Raw genomic sequence first — 19,814 nt, forward strand, 5'->3', positions numbered from 1 at the left:
GGTTCGAGTTGCCAAACGTCAGCCTCGAAACCTTAATGACTTGGAGAAGATCTGCAAAGAGGAGTGGAACAAAATCCCTCCTGAGATGTGTGCAAACCTGGTGGCCAACTACAAGAAACGTCTGACCTCTGTGATTGCCAACAAGGGTTTTGCCACCAAGTACTAAATCATGTTTTGCAGAGGGGTCAAATACTTATTTCCCTCATTAAAATACAAATCAATTCATAACATTTTTGACATTCGTTCTTCTGGATTTTTTTGTTGTTATTCTGTCTCTCACTGTTCAAATAAACCTACCATTAAAATTATAGACTGATCATGTCTTTGTCAGTGGGCAAATGTACAAAATCAGCAGGGGATCAAATACTTTTTTCCCTCACTGTATGACTTATTATAAGGCTTCATTTTGACCATCTTCTTTAAAGGACAACACAGGTATTACAAATAGTTTTCACTTATTGTAGCAGGATGTACTACAGTTCCCATAATGCTCTGTAACTATATCTGGTTTTATCTTACTAAAGACGTTTATAAAGCTAACGCTATGGTGTCCCGTCTCCTTATTAATACATAGTATCAGAAGTCAAATATAATCTGATGTGAATCTCCACCGAACGTCAATATTACACAACATACAGGTGTAGGAAAATAATCCTGCAGCAACAGTAAATGTGAATTATAATGTGGATTATAATGAATGGACATTTTTGTAGGGGTTGATACATTTTTCGTAAGGGAAAACCAAGTCTGAAATTTCAAAGTGGAAATTACAAACTTCAAAAGCCTTTTTAAACCTCAGTCAAATCACTACACGTTTTAAATGTGGAAAGCTCTCCTGCAACAGGGTGATCAAATTAAGATCCTACAGTACATGTGTATGTGGTTAAATGGGGAAGGGGAATTGAGAAAGATTGTCAGTTTAACACAAGACTGCTTTTGCTTGTATAATCCTGTGTACTAGGCCCCAGGTAGGTAATTAAGTAACTAGCCAACCACACATGAGTCAGCAAAGCCTGGGCTTGAATTTCAGCCAATTACGAGGGAGCATCTCACTGGCCGGCCAGCCCTTACAAATTTACCACAGAGACGTTTCTCATACGATGCAGGGGGAAGAGAAGGGCTTCCCTGTGGCTTCCCTGTGTAGACATATAAACATGTATGGGAATTATGTCAAATCAACCCAGGCTCAATACTCTCTGTCATGACATTCAGCTACCACGCATACAATACTCTCATGTGAAGAAACTAGAGAGGAGGGAGAGAGAGAGAGTAGAGAATCAATTCTCCTTTACTCTTCTGTCCTCCTTCCCTCTAGTCTCCTCTCTCCGTCAAATGGGCAGACTCTCAGTGGTGCATGGCTCACCTCCACTCCCCCCTCCTCCTCCTCCTCCTCCTCCTCCTCCTCTTCTCCCTCTCCCTCCTCCTCCTCCTCCTCCTCCTCCTCCTCCCCCTCCTTATCTCTCCCTCCTCATCTCCCTCCTCCTCCTCCTCCTCCTCATCTCTCCCTCATCATCTCCCCCCTCCTCCTCTCCCTCCTCCTCCTCCTCCTCTCCCCCCTCCTCCTCTCCCTCCTCCTCTCCCTCCTCCTCCTCCTCCTCATCTCTCCCTCCTCATCTCTCCCCTCATCATCTCCCCCCCCTCCTCTCCCTCCTCCTCCTCCTCTCCCTCCTCCTCCTCCTCCTCATCTCTCCCTCCTCATCTCTCCCTCATCATCTCCCCCTCCTCCTCTCCCTCCTCCTCCTCCTCCTCCTCTCCCCCTCCTCCTCCTCCTCCTCCTCATCTCTCCCTCCTATTCTCTCCCTCATCATCTCCCCCTCCTCCTCTCCCTCCTCCTCTCTTCCCTTCCTCCTCCTCCTCCTCCTCCTCTTCCTCCTCCTCCTCCTCCTCCCCCTCCTCCTCCTCCTCCTTCTCTCGCTCCTCCTCCTCTTCCTCCTCCTTTCTCCATCAGATTGGCAGGCTTTCAGTGATGTAGGCTCACCTTCTCCTCCCCCTTTTCTTCCTCTGTCTCCTTCTCCTGCTGGCGGGCGGATGGCTGTTCCCCTGAGAGGTAACACTGATGCTCTTTCAGCTCCTTCAGTGTCTGCTGTTGTAATGCAGGCTAGGCCAGACTGGGCCCACCAGACAGAACAAACAAGATCCCCCACACACACAAAGAGACACACACACAACCTTCCCTCTGTCTCCACATCAGTCCCTGAGCCAAATCTGCCTGATCTTATCTGGTTAACCTTCTGGAGGCACAGTGCACATAAAACCTATTAGAGTGTGAAAGTTAGCCGGCTGCCAAAGTCAGAAATCACATACAGTGTATTGAAGAGGTGTGAGAGAGAGAGAGAGAGGGAGAGGGAGAGGGAGAGAGAGAGAGAGAGAGAGAGAGAGAGAGAGAGAGAGAGAGAGAGAGAGAGAGCGAGAGAGAGAGAGAGAGAGAGAGAGAGAGGGGGGATGCAGGCTGCTAGAATGACACACAGGGAGAATAAGAGGTGAGGTGACAGATTAAAGGAGGGCAGCGGTGACTACTAATCTACAACCTCTGACATTTATTTCAGAGGACAGTGACAGCGAGGACAGAGTCCATCAGGAAGAGCTCTGGGACCAGTCATTTAAAACATATGGGGACATCTACTTCTGCACTGCAATTCATAGCTGCCCTACGTTGCCTGTCTTCCTGTATTTAGAATAAAATCTGCTAGTCATTTTTTATTTGCTACTTCAAAATTGATTCCTAAAGAAACTATACATAACTGATTTGATTTGACCCCTAACTATACACAATTTTTCAACACCTCATCAAAACCATTACTGGATATAAAGTATAATTTTTACTATTTTTTACATTGTAGAATAATAGTGAAGACATCAAAACTATGAAGTAACACATATGGAATCATGTAGTAACCAAAAAAGTATTAAACAAATCAAAATATATTTTATATTTGAGATACATCAAATATCCACCCTTTGCCTTGATGACAGCTTTGCACACTCTTGGCATTCTCTCAACCAGCTTCCTGAGATAGTCACCTGGAATGCATTTCAATTAACAGGTGTGCCTTCTTAAAAGTTAATTTGTGGAATTTATTTCCTTCTTAATGTGTTTGAGACAATCAGTTGTGTTGTGAGAAGGTAGGGGGGTATACAGAATATAGCCCTATTTGGTAAAAGACCAAGTCCATATTATGGCAAGAACAGCTCAAATAAGAAAAGAGAAACGACAGTCCATCATTACTTTAAGACACAAAGGTCAGTCAGTACGGAACATTTCAAGAACTTTGAAAGTTTCTTCAAGTGCAGTCGCAAAAACCATCAAGCGCTATGATGAAACTTTCCACTTTGAAAAGAAGGTTGACGACATCCGATCCTCGTTTGTTAAGTCTAATGACACTGCTGGTCCTACTCACACTGCCCTACCCTATGCTTTGACTTCTTTCTCCCCTCTCTCTCCAGATAAAATCCTGCGACTTGTGACTGCAGGCCGCCCAACAACCTGCCCGCTTGACCCCATCCCCTCCTCTCTTCTCCAGACCATCTCCGGTGACCTTCTCCCCTACCTCACCTCGCTGATCAACTCATCCTTGACCGCTGGCCATGTCCCTTCCGTCTTCAAGAGAGCGAGAGTTGCACCCCTTCTCAAAAAAACCAACACTCGATCCCACTGATGTCAACAACTACAGACCAGTATCCCTTCTTTCTTTTCTTTCCAAAACTATTGAGCGTGCCGTCTTTAGCCAACTCTCTTGCTATCTCTCTCAGAATGACCTTCTTGATCCAAACCAGTCAGGTTTCAGGACTGGTCATTCAACTGAGACTGCTCTTCTCTGTGTCACGGAGGCTCTCCGCACTGCTAAAGCTAACTCTCTCTCCTCTGCTCTTGTCCTTCTAGACCTGTCTGCTGCCTTTGATACTGTGAACCATCAGATCCTCCTCTCCACCCTCTCCGAGCTGGGCATCTCCGGCGCGGCTCACTCCTGGATTGCGTCCTACCTGACCGGTCGCTCCTACCAAGTGGCGTGGCGAGAAGCTGTCTCCGCACCACGTGCTCTCACCACTGGTGTCCCCCAGGGCTCAGTTCTAGGCCCTCTCCTATTCTCCCTATACACCAAGTCACTTGGCTCTGTCATATCCTCACATGGCCTCTCCTATCATTGCTACGCTGACGATACACAACTAATCTTCTCCTTTCCCCCTTCTGATAACCAGGTGGCGAATCGCATCTCTGCATGTCTGGCAGACATATCAGTATGGATGACAGATCACCACCTCAAGCTGAACCCTGGCAAGACGGAGCTGCTCTTCCTCCCGGGGAAGGACTGCCCGTTCCATGATCTCGCCATCACGGTTGACAACTCCGTTGTGTCCTCCTCCCAGAGTGCGAAGAGCCTTGGCGTGACCCTGGACAACACCCTGTCGTTCTCCGCTAACATCAAGGCGGTGACCCGATCCTGCAGGTTCATGCTCTACAACATTCGGAGAGTACGACCCTGCCTTACACAGGAAGCGGCACAGGTCCTAATCCAGGCACTTGTCATCTCCCGTCTGGATTACTGCAACTCGCTGTTGGCTGGCCTCCCTGCCTGTGCCATTAAACCCCTACAACTCATCCAGAATGCAGCAGCCCGTCTGGTGTTCAACCTTCCCAAGTTCTCTCACGTCAGTTGAAGCTCGCATCCGTTACAAGACCATGGTGCTTGCCTATGGAGCAGTGAGGGGAACGGCACCTCCGTACCTTCGGGCTCTGATCAGTCCCTACACCCAAACGAGGGCATTGCGTTCATCCACCTCTGGCCTGCTGGCTCCCCTTCCTCTGCGGAAGCATAGTTCCCGCTCAGCCCAGTCAAAACTGTTCGCTGCTCTGGCACCCCAATGGTGGAACAAGCTCCCTCACGACGCCAGGACAGCGGAGTCACTCACCACCTTCCGGAGACATTTGAAACCCCACCTCTTTAAGGAATACCTGGGATAGGATAAAGTAATCCTTCTACCCCCAAAAAAAAAAAAAGTGTAAAGTGGTTTTCCCACTGGCTATAGGGTGAATGCACCAATTTGTAAGTCGCTCTGGATAAGAGCGTCTGCTAAATGACGTAAATGTGCCCTTGAGCAAGGCACTTAACCCTAATTGCTCCTGTAAGTCGCTCTGGATAAGAGCGTCTGCTAAATGACTAAAATGTAATGTAAAAAATGAAACTGGCTCTCATGAGGACCGCCACAGGAACGGAAGACCCAGAGTTACCTCTGCTGCAGAGGATAAGTTCATTAGAGTTACCAGCCTCAGAAATTGCAGCCCAAATAAATGCTTCACAGAGTTCAAGTGACAGACACATCTCAACATCAACTGTTCAGAGGAGACTGTGTGAATCAGGCCTTCATGGTTGAATTGCTGCAAAGAAACCACTACTAAAGGACACCAATAAGAAGAAGAGACTTGCTTGGGCCAAGAAACACGAGCAATGGACATTAGACTGGTGGAAATTTGTCTTTTGGTCTGGAGTCCAAATTGGAGATTTTTGGTTCCAAACGCAGTGTCTTTGTGAGATGCGGTGTGGGTGAACGGATGATCTCTGCATGTGTAGTTCCCACCGTAAAGCATGGAGGAGGAGGTGTTTTGGTGTGGGGGTGCTTTGCTGGTGACACTGTCTGTGATTTATTTAGAATTCAAGGCACACTTAACCAGCATGGCTACCACATCATTCTGCAGCGATACTCCATCCCATCTGGTTTGGGCTTAGTGGGACTATTATTTGTTTTTCAACAGGACAATCACCCAACACACCTCCAGGCTGTGTAAGGGATATTTTACCAAGAAGGAGAGTGATGGAGTGCTGCATCAGATAACCTGGCCTCCACAATCCCCCGACCTCAACCCAATTGAGATGGTTTGGGATGAGTCGGATGGCAGAGTGAAGGAAAAGCAGCCAACAATTGCTCACCATATGTGGGAACTCCTTCAAGACTGTTGGAAAAGCATTCCAGGTGACGCTGGTTGAGAGAATGACAAGCGTGTGCAAAGCGGTCATCAAGGCAAAGGGTGGCTATTTGAAGAATCTCAAACATTAAATATATTTTCAGTTGTTTAACACTTTTTTCTTACTACATGATTCCATATGTGTTATTTCATAGAAAATAGTAAAAATAAAGCAAAACCCTTGAATGAGTAGGTGTGTCCAAACTTTTGACTGGTACTGTATATATATGGTTTATAACTCTCTGTCTGATCCCAGTAATAAACTATAGGTCTCCATTACCTTATATCAATGTTCTGTTCAGTATCTCTCTGTCTGATCCCAGTAATAAACTATAGGTCTCCATTACCTTATATCAATGTTCTGTTCAGTATCTCTCTGACTGTTCCTAATAATAACTATAGGTCTCCATTACCTTATGTCAATGTTCTGTTCAGTATCTCTCTGACTGTTCCTAATAATAACTATAGGTCTCCATTACCTTATATCAATGTTCTGTTCAGTATCACTCTGATTGTTCCTAATAATAACTATAGGTCTCCATTACCTTATATCAATGTTCTGTTCAGTATCACTCTGATTGTTCCTAATAATAACTATAGGTCTCCATTACCTTATATTAATGTTCTGTTCAGTATCTCTCTGACTGTTCCTAATAATAACTATAGGTCTCCATTACCTTATATCAATGTTCTGTTCAGTATCTCTCTGACTGTTCCTAATAATAACTATAGGTCTCCATTACCTTATATCAATGTTCTATTCAGTATCTCTCTGACTGTTCCTAATAATAACTATAGGTCTCTACTACCTTATATCAATGTTCTGTTCAGTATCTCTCTGACTGTTCCTAATAATAACTATAGGTCTCCATTACCTTATATCAATGTTCTATTCAGTATCTCTCTGACTGTTCCTAATAATAACTATAGGTCTCTACTACCTTATATCAATGTTCTGTTCAGTATCTCTCTGACTGTTCCTAATAATAACTATAGGTCTCCATTACCTTATATTAATGTTGATTCAGTATCTCTCTGACTGTTCCTCATAATAACTATAGGTCTCCATTACCTTATATCAATGTTCTGTTCAGTATCTCTCTGACTGTTCCTAATAATAACTATAGGTCTCCATTACCTTAAATCAATGTTCTGTTCGGTATCTCTCTGACTGTTCCTAGTAATAACTATAGGTCTCCATTACCTTATATCAATGTTCTGTTCTGTATCTCTCTGACTGTTCCTCATAATAACTATAGGTCTCCATTACCTTATATCAATGTTCTGTTCAGCATCTCTCTGACTGTTCCTCATAATAACTATAGGTCTCTATTACCTTATATCAATGTTCTGTTCAGCATCTCTCTGACTGTTCCTCATAATAACTATAGGTCTCCATTACCTTATATCAATGTTCTGTTCAGTATCTCTCTGACTGTTCCTAATAATAACTATAGGTCTCTGTTACCTTATATCAATGTTCTTATCAGTATCTCTCTGACTGTTCCTAATAATAACTATAGGTCTCCATTACCTTATATCAGTGTTCTGTTCAGTATCTCTCTGACTGTTCCTAATAATAACTATAGGTCTCCATTACCTTATATCAATGTTCTGTTCAGTATCTCTCTGACTGTTCCTAATAATAACTTTAGGTCTCCATTACCTTATATCAATGTTCTGTTCAGTATCTCTCTGACTGTTCCTAATAATAACTATAGGTCTCCATTACCTTATATCAATGTTCTGTTCAGTATCTCTCTGACTGTTCCTAATAACAACTACAGGTCTCCATTACCTTATATCAATGTTCTGTTCAGTATCTCTCTGACTGTTCCTAATAATAACTATAGGTCTCCATTACCTTATATCAATGTTCTGTTCAGTATCTCTCTGACTGTTCCTAATAATAACTATAGGTCTCCATTACCTTATATCAATGTTCTGTTCAGTATCTCTCTGACTGTTCCTTTTAATAACTATAGGTCTCCATTACCTTATATCAATGTTCTGTTCAGTATCTCTCTGACTGTTCCTAATAATAACTATATGTCTCCATTACCTTATATCAATGTTCTGTTCAGTATCTCTCTGACTGTTCCTAATAATAACTATAGGTCTCCATTACCTTATATCAATGTTCTGTTCAGTATCTCTCTGACTGTTCCTAATAATAACTATAGGTCTCCATTACCTTATAGTAATGTTCTGTTCAGTATCTCTCTGACTGTTCCTAATAATAACTATAGGTCTCCACTACCTTATATCAATGTTCTGTTCAGTATCTCTCTGACTGTTCCTAATAACAACTATAGGTCTCCATTACCTTATATCAATGTTCTGTTCAGTATCTCTCTGACTGTTCCTAATAATAACTATAGGTCTCCATTACCTTATATCAATGTTCTGTTCTTTCCATAGGCTTACACCACTGTATATCAATGTACAGTATAATGTCTTCACTCATGTCGTTGACACGCTAACAACATTAATCCAATGTTGCTATGAGTGTAAGTAGTGTAATACAGTACTATTACAGAGGTATCAGAGAAACTTAGGACTCTATTCAATCTGGATCGCTGAAGCGTTACAGATTACTTGATAGAAATGTAAAGGTCATTTACGATTGAGTCGTCATATGCAGCCTTCACCGTGAATGCAGTCTCCGCTAACGCGGGAACATTGCCTTTAAATTCCAATCACGCTTTAATGCTTAACTTCCGAAATACGGATTGAATAATGTGTGTGTAAAGTGTAACCCTAACCTGTTTAATTTCACATGAACTGTAGTGTTCGTTCTGTCAGCCATAATGTGGGTTTGTTAATACAAGGTGAAAAGCAAAGCAAAGGTGGCAGAACCAGATGGAATACATCGTAATAAGCCTTGTTTACACCTTGCACTAGCATGTAGGTTTTGTGATCTGATCAAATATGATACAATCACTATCTGATCAAAGTTTGTCGCGTCTACACATGGTATTAAAAGGTCTCTGATCCATCCACAGTGTCTGCATTGTAAACAGATTAGTAAATTATTTCACAGATATTTGTTTTAAGACATATTGATGCCATAAGTCAATTGTCAATTATTTTAGATCTGTTTACACTTGTAAGATATGCAGAGACAATGCACCCCGACTACCTCTGGAAGTGGTCAGGGAGATCTGATCACAATAAGATCACAATGGGTCTTTTAATCGTGTACACCTGTCTAAAAATGTGGGCACAATCAGAATGTGGAAAATATCAGGACAAAGGACGCATGTTAGCACCAGGTGTAGCTCAGTTGGTAGAGCGTGGCGTTTGCAACGCCAGGGTTGTGGGTTCGTTTGCCACAGGGGGCCAGTATGAAAAATGTATGCACTCACTAACTGTAAGTCGCGCTGGATAAGAGCATCTGCTAAATGACTAAAATGTATAAATGGGGCTTCTGAGGAGAACCTGTTGGTTTAAAGCTCAATACATCTGACAAAGGCATGACCACCAGATAGACTTGACACGTTCTCTGAAGCAGTACGAACATATTTCCTCTTTTATTTACATTCCTTGTTCAAATGTTAACATTTTATAACGCTATAACGCTTGATCAAGTTGGCATTTTTTTCTCATTAAAATAAATTGGCACAAGTAAAACATATGTAGACAAAAGTTTATTTACACCATACAACATTTTTCGTTTTTTAAATATTTTATACAGGGCTGCAGATGAGAGTTTTTGCCGAGAGTCTTCAAGCAAGATTCTGCAGTATTAAAGTTTGTGAAATATATTATTCATATAAAAGTGAGTATTACCTTTATTGCATTTAAAGCAATGAAGAATGTAGCTTTGACAAACATTCATTTTTATATGACAGAAAAATCCTCTTTGCCTGCCACTCTCGCTCATATATGTTTTATATTATAAAGTAAAAAGTGTAGTAATGGCCAAACAGACTTGTTATAAACTTTTTAAAAACCTGCATAAATATATACATTGTGCTTCCAGGGTCCAGTTTTGAGAAATATAAAACTGGACCCAACGAAGCTGGGATCGACATGGTATTATGTCTTCATTTAGCTTTTTGAGGTTTATTCATCTAGAAAGATTTTCACCTTTTTGAACCAATTCTTCTTACCACGGGTACTCTGAAACACATGATGGTAAATATTGTACACCCACCTGGCTGGCCTGCTGCACTAAGTACACTAGTGAGAATACAAAAAGTAACACTGATGTTTTTTGTTGTATTTTTTGTTTTATTTTTTCCTCCTGTCCGCTGTCGTTTCCTCGTAAATCGTATTGGCACATCATGTCCTTGTCATACTCCTTTATAATCCAGATATGTAGTAGGCCAAGGCTGTTAGGACAGTCTGTCCATTTTTTCAGTGCAAAATACATCCTTTCCCCTTTCCTCCATGTCCTGGTTATCGTTCTTCTCCTGGTTGTCCTCTTCCTGGTTTCTACTTCCTGGAAGTCTCCTTCCTGGAGTGCACCCAAAATGTCACCCTATTCCCTAATATAGTGCACTACTTTTGACCAGAGCCTTATGAGTCCTGTTCAAAAGAGCCCTATGGGTACTGGTCAAAAAGAAGCCTATAGGACCTGGTCAAAAGTAGTGTGCTCCATCGGGGCCTATTTCGTGGTTTGTTTAGATCAGATCAGATCAGACCTCTGTCTGGAAGTCTCCTTCCTGGACGTCTAAGGGGAGATTGACACACTTCTCCCACTCCGCTGCGGTCATCTCCAGAGAGTCCTTGGTGTCAGGGTCTAGTACATTCATACTGCTGTAGTTCTGGTACTCACAGGCTGGGTTGTAGCTCTCCCAGGGGTTCTTGTTGGGCATGGCCTTGTCCTTGGGAGGACAGGGACAGGTTAGCAGCAGATATGGACAGGGTCATAGCAGGACATAGGAGGTAGCATGCCTTATAGTCACTAGACATGGTTCACTATACACTGTTACTATATGTTATACCCTATGCACTTTATATGTTATATATAGGAAAGGGGCAGGGATATATATATATACACAGGGATATGTGAGGGTTATTACTTAGAAGGGAGCATGCCTCACTGTCACTAGTCACAGTTCACGGTTCTTCTTTTTCTTAAACATTGGGTAACATTGGTTAATAATAACTTCCATGAATAAGCATGAATAAACTGTTTTATAAATACATTTGTATTTCATCACTTTAAAACATTTATAAACATTCATATGAAAGCTATAATGGATTATTCAAGAAAGTTATTATAAAGTTTAGCCAAACAATGGATTATACAGAGACTTTGAATTACGATGTACTGCCTCTATGCATTGATCACCTCAACTAATGTTCTGGTAGAGCACATTAATGGTGTAATGGTTCTATGAGAAGCGTAAGTAACAAAAGGTAATGAAAAGTATCTCAAATGTGAATAATGTGGTTAGGCTATATCATGGAAGAATTCAAATGAATAGTGCGCTTTCCCTTGTAGCTGAATAACGGTGACGAGGGACTAGAGGATGAGCTTCCACTGTGTCTGACTGTGTGCTGTTCTGTTCCCATAATCTGGATGTACTCTCACTGACACTCACAAAGAGACTAGTAGGGAGGCAAATAGCGCAGCGAGCTATCGGAGCTGTTACTATGCAGTCAGGGAATACACAATGGTTACTAATGTTGTCTGTAGCTCTGGAGCCTGCCAGCTATTCAGCCAGCCCAGCCAGCACTGCAGTACATTTATTCCCCCCCCCAAAAAAAAACAAAATGTAAGTGAAAAAAAAAGAAGTCGTTTTCTATATAAATGTCCTTGTGGTGGTTACTAAGCAACAAGCAGCGAATTACGCTGTGCAGTGGGGTTGATTGAAATGTGAGAGAAGAGAGAGAGGATTACATGACATGGCAGGCCGAGGGGCTAACTGCCTGCCTGCTTGCATGCCGCAGAGCTGACTCTATTCTCACACAACAATAGGCCTGAGTGTGTTTTGGTCAACAGGCCAATTTCTGTCTGTAAACTATTCCCAGGATACAGTGCAGAAAGCAATGCAGAAATCATTCACTCAGAACTGACCATGTCCGGTGATATGTCAGGACTGATACAGCTCCTTGCATTTGAATGGATGTACTCAAATTGAGATGGAATACCACGACAGAAAGCCTTCTCACAGGGGCTCCTTTTCAACACATCTAAGATATATAGTCTGATTGAACCTTTCCAACCCCCAATTCACCTGGGGGGTGGTAAAGAGCGCCAAAGCAGGATCCTTTTCCTCGATTCCTTGCATCCATGTCCGAGTGGAGGGACCTTAGACCTTCTCATTCAATATGGTTGAGAAGGAGGCGAGGAGATGGGATACAAGGAATTGTGGAAAGATGAATTGAGAAAGAGCCAATGAGTCTTCAGACTGCCTGTGATGAGATAATGCCTGCCCTCTCTCAGACAGAGTCTCTCGTTTAGCGACTAGTCATCCCCCCTCACCACCAGCAGCTGGCAGGCCTGCTAGGTATAGAGCCATGTCACCGGATCTGTTCATTTGCTCAATGACTCAGTACGTGGTGCTGCTGAGCGGATGGACATCTAAAAAAGGCTATCTATCTTGCTTTGTACTCTAATCGGTCGACAACCACCAGCTTCGACCAATCACCCCATCTGGATTTTCTCCAGCTCTGTAATTGGTCTACAACAGCCGACCGCTGACCAATCATCTCCCCCTGCCCTTCACCATTTCCTGTTACTGCTGATTTCCTGTTCCTGTTCCTGGTATTATTACTCACCATGCTGCCCATATTTGGTATGTCTTGAAATCGATCCAGGGTTTGAAATTTCTGATTCAGTTCTTGGAACAGCTCCATGTGTCTTTTCCTGGTGTGCATGACTTTCTGCAATGGCAAGGGGTTCGTTTTGGTTTGGAAATCAAAGCCAATAATAGGATGGAGATTATAATGCAATGTGCTTTCCTCTCTACCCCCCTACACCTTTCTGAATAGCATTTCATCTGTCACTGGTATTATGGCAAGGCTAAGACATATTACAGGGGCCAATGTCTTTTAAGGATTTTGCATATAATGTAAGCCAGTTGAGTAATTACATATCATTTATGGCCAATTTTATTATCAAATCTACCTTTCACATTTATACAGAAAAGTCAGAATACAATAATTTGATGGAGAAATGGAATAAACCCACAAAAGTGGTTTGAGACCTTTGTGTCTTGGGCTGTCAGCCAATGTAATATTTTCCATCGAAAAGCACAAAAGTCAGGTGTGAAATGTGCATGTCACTTTATAAAGCATAACAGTTTTAAAATCAACTCATAGCCAATGGATGTACGTAAGCGATGGAGGAGGAACCAAATGAGAGTGGGTGAGATTTGCTGGCTGACCTTTGTACGGCTTTAGTTTGACAGGATTGTTTTACCTTAACTACGCCACACATCAATACATCTGTGTTGTGTCAAGACCATGTTACTCCAATAAGCTTAAGTGCTACAAAAAAGTAGTAGTAAATTAAAGGGTAGGGCAAACACGAATGCTCAGTGTAACAACGATAGTAAATTAAAGGGTAGGGCAAACACGAATGCTCAGTGTAACAACGATAGTAAATTAAAGGGTAGGGCAAACACGAATGCTCAGTGTAACAACGAAAGCCTGAAGCATGCACTTTGCCAACCAGTAAGTTTACTTACTTCAAAGTCCAGGTCTTGGTAGCGCGATTTTCTTCTCTGAAGACAAGAAAAACATATTGCAGATAATTAGACAACATACAGTATGTTAAAATGAGGGGGTTATGACCTTCTAAATACTATAGCAATTATAACTCAGTATTAATGAACACTAATTAACATTCTAAGCGTGACAAAATAAACACATTTTCCTTTACGGCAACAATGTGACAATCTTCTCACTTGAACACAGCTGCAAATTAATTATGTATTTACTTCTGCAGCTATTTCTAATTTGAACATTACTACAAACAATGGCTTTATTTACTTAAACCAACACTTCAACAGTCTTCTCCACTCCAGCCTACCTCTAAGGTTAAACCAACACTTCAACAGTTTTCTCCACTCCAGCCTACCTCTAAGGTTAAACCAACACTTCAACAGTCTTCTCCAATCCAACCTACCTCTAAAGAGCTCATGGATATGGTGGATCCCGTCTCGCTCCTCGACAGCCCTCCAGTCTCTTCCATCTCAGCCAGGAAGTTCTTGACGGCAGTGCGGGGTTCAAAGGGAAGGTTCTGCTGCATGTGTTCCTGTCCTCCTCCTGACCCGTACTGCTGCTGCAGGTTCTGATCCATGTTCATGTGCTCCATGCCCCCCATCACGCCCATCCCCGTCGGGCTCATGTTGAAGTCCGGTGCCATCTTGTAGTGTTGCATCATTCTCTCGTGGGGCAGCGTATCGCCCATGCCCATGCCCACGTTCATCTTGGTGGAGCTATCGTCCTTCAGGAGAGTGGGAAGTGTGTTACAGTTCCCAGATCCGGCCGCCGCCGAAGCCCGTGGCATCACGATGTAGTCCGTCTCCATCATCTGGCCTTGGGGTGAATGCCCGCCCACGCTGCCCATACCGCCCATATTGCCCATGTCGTGGCCACTGCCCATCCCGCCGTGCCCGTGCCCGCCCATATCCTGGTCGGACTGACGAAGAGCATCATCGGTGCATAGGTAGACGGTGCGGCGCATGTCGGACACGCTGTCGCCCAAGCAGCCCTCTCCCATGTCGCCCATGGGGCCCATGTGCATGCCGGGCTGCTGGATCATCACCTTGGACATGATGTTGCCGGGTAAGGTGGAGTAGTTGAGCCCCTCGTGCCCCTTCTCATCCTCCTCGTCGTTCAGAGAGATGCGGGATAGGGTGCCGGTGATGGTGGCCGCGCGGCAAGAGCCCATGTCTTTGTGGAGAGCTGTGGAGAGGAGAGACAGGGGAGATAGTGGAATGAATGCACCATACTGACAGACAGGGGAGATAGTGGAATGAATGCACCATACTGACAGACAGGGGAGATAGTGGAATGAATGCACCATACTGACAGACAGGGGAGATAGTGGAATGAATGCACCATACTGACAGACGGGGGAGATAGTGGAATGAATGCACCATACTGACAGACGGGGGAGATAGTGGAATGAATGCACCATACTGACAGACGGGGGAGATAGTGGAATGAATGCACCATACTGACAGACAGGGGAGATAGTGGAATGAATGCACCATACTGACAGACGGGAGATAGTGGAATGAATGCACCATACTGACAGACAGAGGAGATAGTGGAATGAATGCACCACACCGAGAACTAATGTCAGTCTGTTTTTAATGATCTGTTTATTTCTCATTTTATGCTTATTTTAAATAATTCCGATTTCAGACCATTGTTGCAGATTTCAGAACCTAATGTTGCATTTCCTTTTTCTGAATGTGTGTCAAAACAAATAATTGAAATTATAATGCCAGGACACTTGAAACAATGAACCAGATGTGTCTGGTATTACACTTTAATGACTATTTCCTCACACAGGTGGGATGAAATAGACAAAACTTGGCTACCGATCTCTTCAAACAGGACACAGGGACACTACTTCAAAGGAGCCAATATAGGGCATTAGATGTTCCTGACGTAACTAAGTACAGAGCTGACAAGCCGAGACAAGCCGACAAACCTCTGAGGAGGACTTTACCATCAAATAACAGCAGGTCAGGAGAACCTTTCTCAAATCCGACCCGAAATCCCTGATACCTACGACACCTTTTTTATCTTATTAAGGTTTGGTTCACCTTGGAAAACCCCCCAAACTCCAGACACATAACCAGGAGAGGCTAGCTTTTAGTTCTAAAGCTGCCTTGTCAGAAGTCAGAAATACCCTTTTGGAGGAACAGAACAGCCTGTACTGCCGCGCTCTGTGCTTCTCTCCAGCGCTGCAGAGCTGATGAGTTGCGTCCCAAATGGTAGCATATTCCTACATAGTGCGCTACTTTTGGCCCTGGTCCCTATGGGCCCTGGTCAACAGTAGAGCTATGAAGGTAATAGGGTGCCATTTGGGATGCAGGACAGAGGTGTTTTGGGGCCATTTTAATCTTCGCCTTCTGAATCCTCCACAGGGGAATTGCCTGTTCGAAAACCAACAGGCTGCAAGGAGACAACAAGGTCAGCAGTGTGTGTTTGTGTGTGTGTGTGTATGTGTCTGTGTGTGTCCAGCCCAGCCCAGCCCAGAGCAGAGCAGAGCAGAGCAGAGCAGAGCAGAGCAGCGCAGCACAGCCAGAAACAGAAAACCTAACAATTCCTTTTTGTTTTCAGCCTGAATCACCACAGAGTGGAACAGGGAGATAAACAGTGGTGCAGAGAGAGAAAGGAAGGAGGGGGTGGAGGTGGTAGGGGGGTAGGGGTAGAGGGTGGTGGAGGGGGTCGAGTGGTAGGGAGGTAGGGGTAGTGATGGAGGTGGACGAGGGGAAGGGGGGTAGGGGTAGAGGGTGGTGGAGGTGGTCGAGGGGTAGTGGGGTAGGGGTAGAGGGTGGTGGAGGTGGTCGAGGGGTAGGGGTAGAGAATGGTGGAGGTGATCGAGGGGTAGGGGGGTAGGGGTAGAGGGTGGTGGAGGTGGTCGAGGGTAGGGGGTAGGGGTAGAGGGTGGTGGAGGTGGTCGAGGGGTAGGGGGTAGGGGTAGAGGGTGGTGGAGGTGGTCGAGGGGTAGGGGGGTAGGGGTAGAGGGTGGTGGAGGTGGTCGAGGGGTAGGGGGGTAGGGGTAGAGGGTGGTGGAGGTGGTCGAGGGGTAGGGGGGTAGGGGTAGAGGGTGGTGGAGGTGGTCGAGGGGTAGGGGGTAGGGGTAGAGGGTGGTGGAGGTGGTCGAGGGGTAGGGGGGTAGGGGTAGAGGGTGGTGGAGGTGGTCGAGGGGTAGGGGGTAGGGGTAGAGGGTGGTGGAGGTGGTATGACTCCATGGCATGAGGGATGGGCAGGCAGGCGAGGGATTATTCCTGGTATATATTCTTGGCACAGCAAGTTATTATTGTTGGTATATTTCCTGGTATATATTCCTGGTGTTATTCCAGATAGTGTTCCTGATAGATAAAATAATTTGGATTTTACTTTAATCCTTAACACTAGATCTGCTAAAGCAGTCATTTTGACTGCTCATTATTCATAAAATGTTGCATTACTCTGCCATGTTTTAAGTCATGCCACTCTGTCCTTTACTTTTTTCTAATGAAGTCTATATCACACACTGTCCTTGTTACAATCTTAATATTAGAACCAGTTTTAAGAAGGCATGTCATTTTTTTGAATGGTTTTCCCCCCGTTGCCCCTCCTTCTCACAACAGTAGGGCCTGCTTCACTCCAGTGCCCAGCTGATAATCACCCCGACAAACTGAACCTAAACTATAACAACAGATGAAATAAAAGTAAAGTATGATGGGGAGAATGGGGGAGAAAGGGGGAGAAAGGGGGAGAATGGGGGAGAGTGGGTGAATTGATGAGCAATGGCAAGCGAACAATGCATAATTATGTAATCACCAATGGTGAATGAAGAACAGGGTGGGACATTCTATTGTATTGATCCATTCTAATTATAGGTCTAATCTTGAAATGGTATTTACCCTATATCAGTTCACCCAAATCAAAGCAGTCGTATCAGTCTACTCTGGCCTACTGGGGGGTAGGCTTCACAGTGAGAGCGTGTGTAATTATATATGCTGAAAGGCTGAAAATATCTGGGAAAATATCCACATTGGGCAGCAGACGCCAGTGTGGGAGAATGTGGTGGTAAGGCTTGTTGAACCTTAGGTTGGTAAGGGGAGAAATGTCACAATGGACAATTTCTTCACTTCACTGTCATTGGTGAACAAGTTGCTTGCAAAGAAAACAAGTCTGGCCGGCACCATGAACAAAGTGAGAATGACAAGACAACTGGACACAATAAAGAGAAAACTGGAGACTATTGCACACTACAACCAGACAAAGGTACGTCAAAGTGTGTCAAGCAAGTGAAAAGGTACTAAAATTGTGTTAACTGTTAGGACAAGGAATAACAGCTAAATTAAATCCAACTGATGCCGTTGTGTGAAGACGCACAGAAGCAGGAGCTGACAAGAATGGACTATTTTTGACTGCTGTCACATCTACACTCATATTCATTATAATGCCTTTATTGCTTTTGTGCCGAGTTTCACTATTTATAATGATGTTTAGGCTACTGATGTTTTCCTCATTTGACTGCGTGTCTTTTGACCATGTGTCTTGGTGGTTGGGGTATTTTTTATTTTATTTTGTCCTTATAAAAATTAACTGTTACCATGTTCCAACGTATATGCTTTCTGTTTCACAGTTGTAACAAAGGCACTCCTCGAATAAAATGGATTGAACGCTTTAATTTCGTGGTGTTTCATTTAACTAATGAAAATGCTACTGTGTTATTTCAAATAAAATACACAAATCGTATTCTAATGTCACCCAAGGCCTTCATAAACACAACCAAATGATTATTTTTTGTGATAGCATATATTAAATATATTAATTACACTGTTAGAATGTTGCAGTCGAGGACCAGCGGTTCTATTGTTAAGAGTCTATTGACGCAGCGCTCTAGCCGACGCTTGGCATTGTGCATGGTGATCTTAGGCTGCTCGGCCATGGAAACCCATGGAGCTCATGAAGCTCCAGATGAACAGTTCTTCTGCTGACATTGTTTCCAGAGGCAGTTTGGAACTCGGTAGTGAGTGTTGCAACCGAGGACAGAATATTTTTTATGCGCTGCACGCTTCAGCACTCGGCGGTCCCGTTCTGTGACCTTGTGTGGCCTACCACTTCGCGTCTGAGCCATTGTTGCTCCTAGACGTTTCCACTTCACAATAACAGCACTTACAGTTGACCGGGGCAGCTCTAGCAGGGCAGAAATTTTACGAACTGACTTGTTGGAAAGGTGGCATCCTATGACAGTGCCATATTGAAAGTCACTGAGCTCTTCAGTAAGGCCATTCTACTGCCAATGTTGTCTATGGAGATTGCATGGCTGTTTGCTCGATTTTATACACCTGTCAGCAACTGGTGTGGCTGAACTAGCCGAATCCACTAATTTGAAGGGGTGTCCAAATACTTTTGTATATATAGTGCATCTCCTAGATATAGGACAGACACTTCAAAACCTTATTCCTTATGATTTATTTAGTCTTTTTTGCCATTTATGAATGTGTTATTCAATGCGTTTCTATGGGCTATAGTAGTAAAGGCCAAATTCAATATTTTATCAAATCATTTTTGTATATATATATTTGTTTAACCCTAAAGGAGTCCTTAAATTCCAAATCAAATAGCTAAATGATCCATGGTATGACCATCTTAAAACAATTCCATATGTTCCCCCCAACAGCTTAGACTTTTACAGTTAATAAGTGTTAATAATGCTCTATGTAGCTAATCATTTCATGTTAAAAATATTATATATGTAACGTATGCTTCATAACATACCGTTAATCTAGCCTAATTTATAAACATACTTTTCGTCTTTTATACAGCATGTGTGTCTGCATGGAACAACGGCAGGGTATTACGTAGCAAAACCTATGCAGCTGCTACAATGTCTGTGACGGCTAGTATTGTCGTGTTCATTCACTGTCAGTAAAATCACTTATAACCCACTGCAATCATTTGCATGACTCATTCACACAACAAACACATCCACCTCAATACCCTGTAACAACAACATGCTAAGACCACTTGCCCAAGCCTGGTAGCTGACAACCGCTGTGTTCGCTTTGATTGACCGAAAACCCCACCTTCCTATAGTAACTCGTACTTACTGTGTTGACTAGAAACGTAATGCATTTCTAGTGTGTCTGCAGTAGGTCTGCAGGCTGGCAGCTCAGTCTAGGACTAGGTCTACTGCAATGAATTATTTATGAAC

At 43.5% G+C, this 19,814-nt stretch overlaps 1 protein-coding gene across 1 annotated transcript in view; it reads right to left on the bottom strand.

Annotated features, from left to right (window-relative positions):
* Nucleotides 1-9,470: 9,470 nt before the first annotated feature.
* LOC123486969 (adhesion G protein-coupled receptor B3-like) overlaps nucleotides 9,471-19,814 on the bottom strand; it is a 31,464-nt gene continuing 21,120 nt past the window's right edge. Inside the window, exons 10-13 of the mRNA XM_045218128.1 lie at nucleotides 14,046-14,827; nucleotides 13,606-13,641; nucleotides 12,695-12,799; nucleotides 9,471-10,791 (exon numbers count right to left, since the gene is read on the bottom strand). Of these exons, the coding sequence (XP_045074063.1) occupies nucleotides 10,603-10,791; nucleotides 12,695-12,799; nucleotides 13,606-13,641; nucleotides 14,046-14,827 (1,112 nt within the window). The 3' untranslated portion in view covers nucleotides 9,471-10,602. The remainder of the gene's footprint in view (nucleotides 10,792-12,694; nucleotides 12,800-13,605; nucleotides 13,642-14,045; nucleotides 14,828-19,814) is intronic.

The sequence above is a fragment of the Coregonus clupeaformis genome, unplaced genomic scaffold (genome assembly GCF_020615455.1).
Source record: "Coregonus clupeaformis isolate EN_2021a unplaced genomic scaffold, ASM2061545v1 scaf1388, whole genome shotgun sequence".
Lineage (NCBI taxonomy): Eukaryota > Metazoa > Chordata > Actinopteri > Salmoniformes > Salmonidae > Coregonus > Coregonus clupeaformis.